Raw genomic sequence first — 10,575 nt, forward strand, 5'->3', positions numbered from 1 at the left:
ATAAGATCACATAATATACAGTAACACATAATATACATAAACCCCCTCCACTGGGTTGCTTGTGGGTATTTGTATCATCGCTGCAGCTCATGAATGATGTTGTGAGGTTTATGATCACACTTACAGCGATTATAGAACATCAAAGACAAATCCTTCATTCCCCAGAGCACGGAGGCAGATGATGCCAAGTGCCCTCTGTCTGCCCCGATGGGTCTGACTGACAGGATTAACAGCATGTAGATTAGTGCTGAGCTGTGGAGAGAGACTTCAGGTGATTTACAAATGTGTGTATGAATTTTATTCAAGAAGTTCTTAAATAGGTTTTGCATTTTCCTCTATGTGCATATAGACAGATATATGTGTCTGCAATTTTAATGTTAATTTATATGTCTAGCATCTTGATGAGTAGCGGTCTACATCGCCCAGTGGCTTGACTTTGCAGCACTTAGACTAATGAGCAAGTTAAGCATCAACAATTGGCCTCTGAAAATAAGTCTGTTTCTACAAAATGGCAACAGATGATGAAAAACTGGGGCAAATGTAATGACTTTGATTGGTTAAACACGTGGACAAAATCTTTTTCATCTTCTAATTGAGGCAGGCGCACAGAATCACACACTGGATCACACAGATCCAGTGTGACTTTCAGAGGAATCATTATTTCTGATGTCCATTACAAGTAAATATCCATAAATCCACTTAGAAACCACAGAAGAAGATGCCTCAGCACTTGCCTGACAATCATCCCATTTTTAAGTTTTCTTCAGTATTAAATAATTCATTAGCTGTCAGTTATTAATAGTTGTCGGACTTACAATGGTACACTGAGAACAGAAACTGCTAATGGCAAATTCATCTTACTTATGTTAATGAATAATAGGCTAAAAAAAATCAAGGGGCTCAAGTTGTAGCCTACAGCATAACTCACTGAATCCATGGGAACATTATACTTCCTGTTTCTTGAAAATGTTTACATCTGTTCATTTAAGTGAACATGTCAGATCCCAGGGTTTGACTGGGCTGCTTTTTGTTCACAGTTTGTCAGTTCGTGCTGCTATTATATTGTATGTACACATTACAATGAAACAATAGATCATCTGTACCCTATAACTGCTACACTATACAACTTAAATAACCCTTTTTTCCCCCTCTCCTCTGTTTTAGGGGCCAGTGTGCTGCATTTGCAGAACTCAACATGCTCCAAAGGGCTCACAGCCTTGAAACATATGGAGTTGACCCTCACCCATGCAAGGTAACATTATAGTGAAGACTGTCCACTTTCATCCAGTCTGGATGTGACGCCTGGTGATATTGATACTGACAAGGTTTTTCTTTCTTTTTTTTCCCCAGTGTTTACTCCTTTATTTCAGTTACTTAAGTTTAGACTTCCAACACAGAAATTTAAAGAACGATGTGCATGTGATCTTAAACAGAGAACAGCAGAGAGGAGGTCTGAGAGTGAGAAAAAGGAAGATGTGACTCAAAAAAGGAAAAGAATAGGAAGAAAGAAAGAAAGAAAGAAAGAAGACAAATTTCTCTTGCAGCCCTTCGTTCACAGGTGTAAACATTCACCAGAGTTGTTTGTGCAGTTGTGTGGACGTACAAACTCTGGCACCAGTGGAGAGTTTGACTGTGCCAATTACACACATACTCACCTGTCCTCTTTACCCTTTGCTTGTTTGCCCTTAATTTGCATATTAAACGGACAAATTTACACATGATTAAGTTTACTAAGAACAGCCTTTCAGCAAACCTGAGAGGTCAGCAGGAGAGGCGTAATAATGGGTGAGAAGAAATGTGATGAGGGAGGGGAGGTCGATGACTATCATCAGATCTAATCCATATAGGTTACGCTTGCACCTCTGGCGACAGTGTCTTGGTAAACAAAATAAATCTGCACAGAAACCATCACTTTCAGGAATCAATATTCTTATTGATTTGCTTTAACAAGTCAATGTCACTGACTCCATCTTCATGTTAAAACTGGAAATCTTTAGAGCAAAGAACTACTTAGTATTGTGGATCACTTCACCTTGCTATCTACTGTGAAGGACTGCTTGTACTTTTTCTTGTGACAGATGAAACAGATTGAATATGAGAAAGAAAAGTAATATTTCTCATTCTCGCCCCCTGTGTTCATCTTCCACCCAGTCAGAGTGTGAAATAGGGAAACTCTCTCATGGACAGGCATATCAAAGCATGCTAGGCAGATTAACCAGATATATGAATTCTGTCTGTCAGAGAATATCCCCTTTATCTGCTCCAGTCTTGTCAGTGGGGCTGTTTTTAATTTGGTCTGCTGGAAATGGCTGTAGTATCATGCACATGCAGATCTTTGAAGATTAACAACCAGAGAGAGTAAGCAAGAAAATGTGGGGAACAGTGATGTACAGAGAGATACAGAGAGGCACACCAGCAAAGAAGGGAGCTCTACAGATGATAAACAGCAGTGTAGGAGACTTGTTTGTTTCATTATATCAAACTAAATCTGTTCTGTATGTTCTGCACCTTGTTGTTGATGCCATTTATTGCAAATTGGGGGGTTGGAGTTTGAAACAAATGAGTGATTTTGTGTAGGTGCCATTACCATGGAGATTATTGATGGCCCACTTGCCTCCCCGCTGTTAGTCCACCTGTATCCCATAATGCCCTGTGCTGCTTCTCACGCTGCGTGTGTGTGTTTCCAGGACTTTACAGGCTCCACAGCCTTTCTCGGGTTCACAGCCACAGGTTTTGTGGTCTTCCAGGGAAACAAGAGGATCCACCTCCTCAAATGGTACAAATTTCTGCCTAAGTCTTAATTATGAACCTGTGAGCATGAGAATTAAATGTGTCGCCTCTATCAAATCTGATCTTTGGCTTTAGTTGTCATTACAGAGCTTTGTGCTCTTGTATGGGTATGTATGTAAAACAGTTCAGGACACTGGTACACCATGTAGTAAAAACTTTAATGTAATTTATTTTTTTATCATCTATTGTGAATTGGTAATGGTGGTAAAAGTATTTAGATTTTACTCAAGTAAAATTTCTAAATTCTACTAGCAACTATAGCTGTCAGATAAATGTAGTGAAGTACAAAAACATCATTTAGCTCTGAATTATAAATAGCATAAAATGGATGTTAAACAAAGTGCAAGAAAATACAAGCCCCCAAAATTGTACTTAAGTACAGTACCTGAGAAAATACTTTTTACAGTACTGTTTGTCAAGGAAACAAAGCTTTGCCAGATGAAGAATTATCACACTGAACCACCTTGGTAGCCTCAGAACAGAAATTTGTCAAATTTCTTTTTTATCATATCATTTAGCCTTTTTTTAATCCCTGATTCTGTAGAAATGTTTTCAGCTACAACATTGTGGTTCTTTGCAGGGTGGATGTCAGCAAGCTGAAGTTTGAAGGGAAAACCTTTTACGTAATTGGGATTCAGAAAGAGGTGAGTGCGGAGTCCTCCTGCATGCACCTCCTCCTCTAAAGGGTTAAAGATTGAGAACAAAATGTGCTGTGTATTTCCACCATGATGATGATGAATTGCGTAGTCTTGTACTAAAGTCATCATCATCATGCTGACCTGTTAGATCCCAACCATGACTTTGATGCAGATGCGCAGTTACTGTCTGTGTTCATTTGGATTCAGTTTTGTGTTTTTGACCTCGAAGTGTACTACACATCCTTTTTTTTTCCTTTCCTCCCTTCCTCCTTCCTTTCCTTTTCCCCTTTCTTCATCTGTGTACTGTTTACATCAGAAAAAATGTGCAATGAAACTGTACTGTTTGTCTATGTAATCTAGTCCACCATCACACACACTGTATATGTGTGTCGCTGTTTCAGATCTCCTTAACAGGCAGGATTCACTGTAACAGGATGGTGGGTGTGTTACAACTAACCTCCTCCCTCACATTATGTGTCAGCTGTGGCCCAAATATGAGACTCCTTCACTTCACCCATGAAGAAGTATGAATTATATGACATCTCTCCTTGACACTGACAGAAAATATTGACTCAAAACAAAGCGTCAAATTACAACTAGAACAGGTGTCTCGCATTTGGGACACATGTTTCATCTGTACGCTCTATGGTTGTCATCCTGTCTGGAGCTGTGGTAGATTCTGAGCAGCAATTCTGGTGCTTTACGCCCCATATATGTGTATAAAACCTTTATTGTGCAAAAAACTAAAGTAGAGCTGGTGGTATCTCATATTGCCGCGAGATGCCTTGAGAATACTTGAAAATGATCATTACTGTAGTTAAAGCCAGGTTGCTCTTTAATCTACCAGTCAGCAAAACAATCAGTCAATCAATCAATCAATCAATCAATCAATCAATCAATCAATCAATCAATCAATCAGTCAATCACATAACTATTCTCTTCATTACAGAAGCTTAAACCAGCTCTCTCATCTCTGCTTAACTTGTCAGTCTGTCTGCCTGTTTGTCTGTCTGGCAACTCATGAATGGCTGAAGATGCAGTTTTATCTTTGTGTTTCTGTCTCTTCTCTCTGTGTGTTAACATAGTCATCACTGGTGAGTAGATACAAGTAATAATAGTCGCACAAAACATTGTTGTTCTGAAATCCTCAATTTGGTGCCTCTCCCTACAGTCCTGCCTTCACCTCCCTTTATAACTGGAGGGGACCTTTTTCATCTTTTACCGTGTTCATTATTTGGTTGTTTGTGTCATTTTGTTTCATATCATTGTATTCAAAAGTTGTCTGCGTTGCCATTTCATTCAGTTTATCAATTGATTTTCAGTTTAGTTAATTATTATTAGTTATTTTGAGTCCATTCTATGGTTGAAATGTCTTCATTGTCCCTCTCCTGTGCAACTATGCGTCACAGCCACATTATCAAAATAAGCTTCACAGCTCATCATCAGTAAACTACAGATTATGTGATATTATGATGCATAATCTGTAACTTTCTCCATAAGAAAAATGTTGATTTCTTCACTTTGACGGTGTCCTTATATGTGTGTGTGTGTGTGTGTGTGTGTGTGTGTGTACGTGTGTGTATATACAGTATATCCTGTATATATTCACATAATTTCTGAAAGGAAGATTTTTCACAGTGTTTTAGGATTTTGATCATCTTGGTGTGAAGTCTTCCACTGCGTGATAGGTCACTGCATGATTTCACTATCTGCCCTCACCTCTGTTATTTAACACATTAATGTTGCTGTCCCACTTTGAGCTGATGGCAGCTTTTCATGGCTTTGACACTATAGCACACACTTTAAAGGCTTATTAAATAGGAATTTATCTTATTCGTCATTTAGTTACCTATTGGTGCTCCAGCTTAGAAATACATTAAATGGTTAATTTACACCAGGGGATAGCAGTGGAGAACTAGCTAACACATTAGTGCATCCCATTGATTGAGGTATTGGAAACACAAGTCATTGCAAGTTAAATGCATCATAAACACATGTACTATAGTACATGTAAATATATCTTGTCAGTGTTTCGGAGCAGTTAAATCTGCATCATAAAAACTATTGTTGTGCTTTAAAAGCACCTTTGCATGCAGCCAAAGTGGGACCAAAGACACTTTGTTAATAATATTTTAACATGCAGTTCTGGTACTTCCACATGCCTGTGACCACACACACATGGCCACTGCAGCACATGTGTGTAAATCACAACTACATACCTAATAAAACTGATGTGCAGCACTGAGGGGGCTGGGCAATATAGCTGACTAAGAGGCTTTAGGAAAGGGAACAAGCCGGATCAGTGTACAGCGATCCATGGTCCCAAATCCTTTCCTTTTTTTTTCTCCATAAAATTTATAGGTATGGCGAAACATGGTTGTTACCATTTACAGTAACTCACCCCCATGTTATTGATCTGGCTGTTTCCTTTCTCCCTCTCTTGCTCATCTCCTCCCCTTTGTTGTTGAGCAGCATTGATCTGGGATCTTGTATTACCAGACACACAGGACTGAAAATTAGACATTTACGGGAATATATCCCTCGTTCTCCCAGTCCACAAAGACCCATGTCCTGCTAGCAGACCATTTTACTGCTGAACACTGTGGCCAGCTCACTATATCTGTCTTACATCTTGCTAAGCTTATTGGCTTTGGGTCTGTGGGTCAGCAGTTTGCACAGCTCCCTCTCATCATGTTCAGCACTGCTCTTGTCCTTATTCAAACATCTTTTGGTAATCTCAATTCTCATCCTCACGGCCTTTCTTTCTTTGTCTTTCTGTGTCTTTGTCCTTTTCTGTGCAGAAGAAACTGGTGTTGACATTTCACACCTCGACCCCTGCAGCGTGTAAGCACTTATGGAAGTGTGGCGTGGAGAACCAGGCCTTTTACAAGTGGGTCTGACATGCATTTACACACACACACACACACGCACCCACACACACACCCAGGAAACATATAGAGCTGGTCTTTTACTGAAAGATAGTTTATTTCACCCTAAAGTGTCCCTTCCATCAAAAAGTGGAGAAGATGAATACACATTTAAGCATTAAGATTTGTCAACATTACAAATATATAAGATGGCACTTATCTAATGGGTATCCGCTGCAACAGTTCTTAAGTCCATCTTTATTTAAAACTTTTCTCCCTGTTGGTTTAATTTGCTTTCCTTCATGTTCCACTTTTATTTTTAGCACATTATCGCTCTTTTAACCTTATTTCACTGCTTCACTGTGGCACTGCAACAATATGCTGCTGTCCTTCACTGGGGAGCAGCTGATCGCTCCGAGGATGTCACTCTGATCTGCAGAGACTATTGACACTGCTGGCGTGTCACGAATGGAAACAAGCTTGGGGTGAAGGCGAACGTGTGAGAACGGAGATTAAACTCTACTTTTGTCTGTCATCATGACGAACACAAGGTTACAAACAAAAAAAAAAGAACAACTTTTTTGCCTTGGTCAGGGTTCAGTGGGAATATCATAAAAGCAATTTCTTGCACTTTATAGAGGAAGTTTTCAGACTCGTGATCACAGTGTTTGTGTTGTTGCGCTAAACATCCCAGAAGCTTGAAGCTTTCCTCCTTTTCCCATCAACTTTTCCTGAAATTTGAGCTTGTACTTTCTGCATGCATAGAGAGAGAGGGATCAGACCACAACTTGATGCGTCCCGAGTTTTCAAGCCGAATTGTAGATTTTTTGGCCCTGTAAAGAGCAGATGAAACAAAGTTGTGTGAGCACAAAGGGAAGAAAATAATAGAGTGAAGAAATATCCACCTGAGGGAGACCTGAGGACAAACTGCAAAGGATGCAGTGGGAAGCTGGTGCTGAGTGGGATGAAAAGAACTGCTAGCTGTAACCAGCTCGTCAGATGTAATGTCCTGTTGACATGAATTCGAGGGCTGCTCTGTGATCTCCTCATGGTGTCCTTCCTCCTCCAGACTGTCAGTCACTCTGAAGGTCTACCTCACCCTCTGTATATATTGTGTTCTTTCCAACACTTCTATTTCCTCATACTGTTCACTCACACTTTCTTTATTAACATGTTTTAGTTTTGGAATATTTGATTGATTTCCCTTTGCTACTTTTGATTTTATCTGCTGCAGCAGACCAATTGGCTCATTGATCAAATCTAACAAAAGGAAGACATATTGGTGATGTAATAAAAGCCTCCTGATAATAGTTCCAGCCTGTATAACCCTGGATATTGACTTCTTAATGACAGCAGCTTGTGTGTCTGTGAGAGGCGGACAGAGAGGGAGGGCATGTCATCTCGGGTGTCAGACAAGCATCAGAGCCCCTTAATCAAATCAGAGTGAATTGAGTTTGTAAATGGCAGCCAGGCAGAGCTTTGAGAACATACAGCCTCTCTCTCTCTCTCCCTCTCTGATTCACTCCCACACACACTAAGCAAAGCAAAGGTGTGTCTCTGTACTCTGGCACCATCTCTGTTTCTCTGGAGCCTGGTTTCACATGATAAATGATCCTGAGCAAAACAAGAAGGTTCGACCTACAGCATAAACTTTTAAACCTGTACACCCTGAAACAGCTTCCTCTTCCTGCCTTTTAAGAAGCCAAGTCTGTACACAACAAGTCACTGCCAGCCGGTCACTCTTGGTACATTACCTACAGTTGAGATGTGTTGTGGAAAGGATTAAAGTTACAAACAAATCCACAAAAGGCGTTTCTTTAAAAGAATGGACTGTTCAGTGTTTGTGCTTTAGATTCTTTCTGATGATGTTAAGTTCTTTGTCTCTTTGTGTTTCTTCCTCCCTCTCTCTGACAGGTGTGCAAAGTCGAGTCAGATAAAGACAGTTTCCAGCAGTAACATCTTCTTCAAAGGCAGCAGGTTCAGATACAGGTGAGACACTATTGAAGTACCGGTTACCATAATACTGGTTTACTATATGTAATACCTAATTTAATATATAGTATATTATATACTCTATATATATATATAGTACACTGTTGCTCATAAAGATTGGAATAGCAAAATATTTTTTACCACTTTCCATGAAATGATGTTGAAATGTGATTTATTCTTGACAGATAAAGTGTATATCTTCTCAAAACTTTAGTAGTCAATCTCTTCCAAAGTGATTACTGATGCATTTAAATAGGAATAACAGAGGATTGTGTCTGAAAACAATATTATTCCAACTTTATGAGCAACAGTGTGTTATATATACATATATATATATATATATATATATAGGGAAAGCTGGGAAACAATGACACAGAAAAAACAGGGAATGTCATGAGAGAAGATTATGCTGGAATATAACCAGAGACAACAGGGAGAGATGAAATGATACAGAAACAGAATTAACCATTCACTAGATTTTATCTCATACAAATTCACCGACAGACCTTCAGCAGTTCAACACTCAGCTCAACCCTCACAGTTACACTTTACATGTTACTGTTAATAACATCATTTAATTTCAGGTATTTTGCTGCGAAAGTGGCAAAAATCAATGAATTCCCTGAATCATAGTGGCTTTGTCCTAACATTAAAAACTTTACATACCGGTGCTGTGTGTTGACCTTGAGCCCGTCAACAACAGCACCTACATCCTACTACATCCTGCATTGGTTTCTGAGATTTACTGACTCTAATATCACAGGAAAGCCTCCATATAAATCTGCTCTGGAAGCCATGCCTCAATAATCATCACAGACGAACCTCTTCACCAGGCTTACACTTACAGTCTGCTCCATTTCATCAGCTAGCTAAAGCAGTTTGGCTTAAGGTTCAACTATGAGTAATGGCATATGGTAGAGCTTGTTCTGAAATATGGGAATTGGTCATTTGAGCAAATGCAAAATGGGAAACAGATTTGTGGTGTTGGATCAGCTGATTCCGTCATATTCCAGCATAGGCATACATTTACCAGCATGCAGTGTTGCTGTGACTGTCACTTGAGCTTCAAGTGCATGTCTAGCACCCCAGATATTTCATTTCACCCTCTAATTTATGACCTACCCATCAATCTCACCAACAATAGACTAATGGGTAGGATGGTGGCTGCTGGCTCGCACCAAACTGGCCGGAGTCCAGAAACTCCACTCGTCCAACAATCAGACTAATGGAGCTGCTGACCTTGCTGGCAGGAACCTGCCTGCTCTGCAGAAACACAAACAGTTCTAATTATGAAAAACAACTGCAAAACGAGTGAAAAACCACAGATTATTATTTTCTGACAGTAACCACTGCAATTATCTGTCGTCCAGTTCCTCTCAGACATGCTTGGCTCCAGTTTACAGCATCTAATTACTGACAGGGACACAATGAAAAACGTCATATGAAATGTGAATTGGCTTATGTGAATTTCAATTTCAAAATACTTTTAAAAGGCACACATGCATCTGTCACAAAGACTTACTGCAAACCTCTTCAGACAGTATCTACCCATCTGCAGCCTATGGACCTCAATAAGTCTTTATTCAAAACAAGAGGTGATTGATTATTTTATAGTCTTGGTTTTAATCACTCATCAGTGTTGCTTATTGGCTCCTTCATGTTCTTTTGCTGCTGTTTTAATGTATTTTCTTTATTTTTTGTTTTGTTTTTTAAAGCTCTTTGCAATTGAATTTTGAAAAATGCAACATGAAAAATAGAAATTACAATACTTCCTCAGCAGTTGCACCTCTTTGTCTTTCTTGCAATTAACCTGTATTTTCCCCTGTTAGTGGAAGAGTAGCCAAGGAAGTGATTGAAGCCAGTTCCAAGATTCAGAGGGAGCCACCAGTAGTGCGCAGGTAAAGATCAAATCTTTCACACAGTCAGAAAACCATAAACAAAAATTATGTCATTGCCTGCTTGCTTATTTACAGTAATATCCTTCTGCAGATAGATATTACCTGAATTAATCAAATTATCATCCCGTTATTGAGCTCAACATTTACAAGGAAAGCTTGCAAAAATAGGCAACAAAGCAGTCAGTGTTGTTGATGTTTGTGTTTTCAGAGCCCAGTTTGGTCAGAGTCGAAGTTTTAACTCACTGAGCCATAAAAACCTCATCATGAATATGGAACCTCTGGTACCTGCACTGCCCTCCACCAACGAATACGAAGAGACAGCCACAGACAATGGTAGGATATTACTTGCTCAACAAACATATGCATACACACAAGTATACACCCCCCCCC

At 39.5% G+C, this 10,575-nt stretch overlaps 1 protein-coding gene across 1 annotated transcript in view; it reads left to right on the forward strand.

Moving 5' to 3' along the window:
- Nucleotides 1-10,575, forward strand: part of frmd3 (FERM domain containing 3) — a 56,775-nt gene that overhangs the window by 29,601 nt on the left and 16,599 nt on the right. The window contains exons 7-13 of the mRNA XM_022757690.1: nt 1,165-1,252; nt 2,688-2,776; nt 3,371-3,434; nt 6,230-6,318; nt 8,210-8,284; nt 10,117-10,185; nt 10,394-10,518. Of these exons, the coding sequence (XP_022613411.1) occupies nt 1,165-1,252; nt 2,688-2,776; nt 3,371-3,434; nt 6,230-6,318; nt 8,210-8,284; nt 10,117-10,185; nt 10,394-10,518 (599 nt within the window). The remainder of the gene's footprint in view (nt 1-1,164; nt 1,253-2,687; nt 2,777-3,370; nt 3,435-6,229; nt 6,319-8,209; nt 8,285-10,116; nt 10,186-10,393; nt 10,519-10,575) is intronic.

This window comes from Seriola dumerili, unplaced genomic scaffold (genome assembly GCF_002260705.1).
Source record: "Seriola dumerili isolate Sdu_G_001 unplaced genomic scaffold, Sdu_1.0 BDQW01000290.1, whole genome shotgun sequence".
Lineage (NCBI taxonomy): Eukaryota > Metazoa > Chordata > Actinopteri > Carangiformes > Carangidae > Seriola > Seriola dumerili.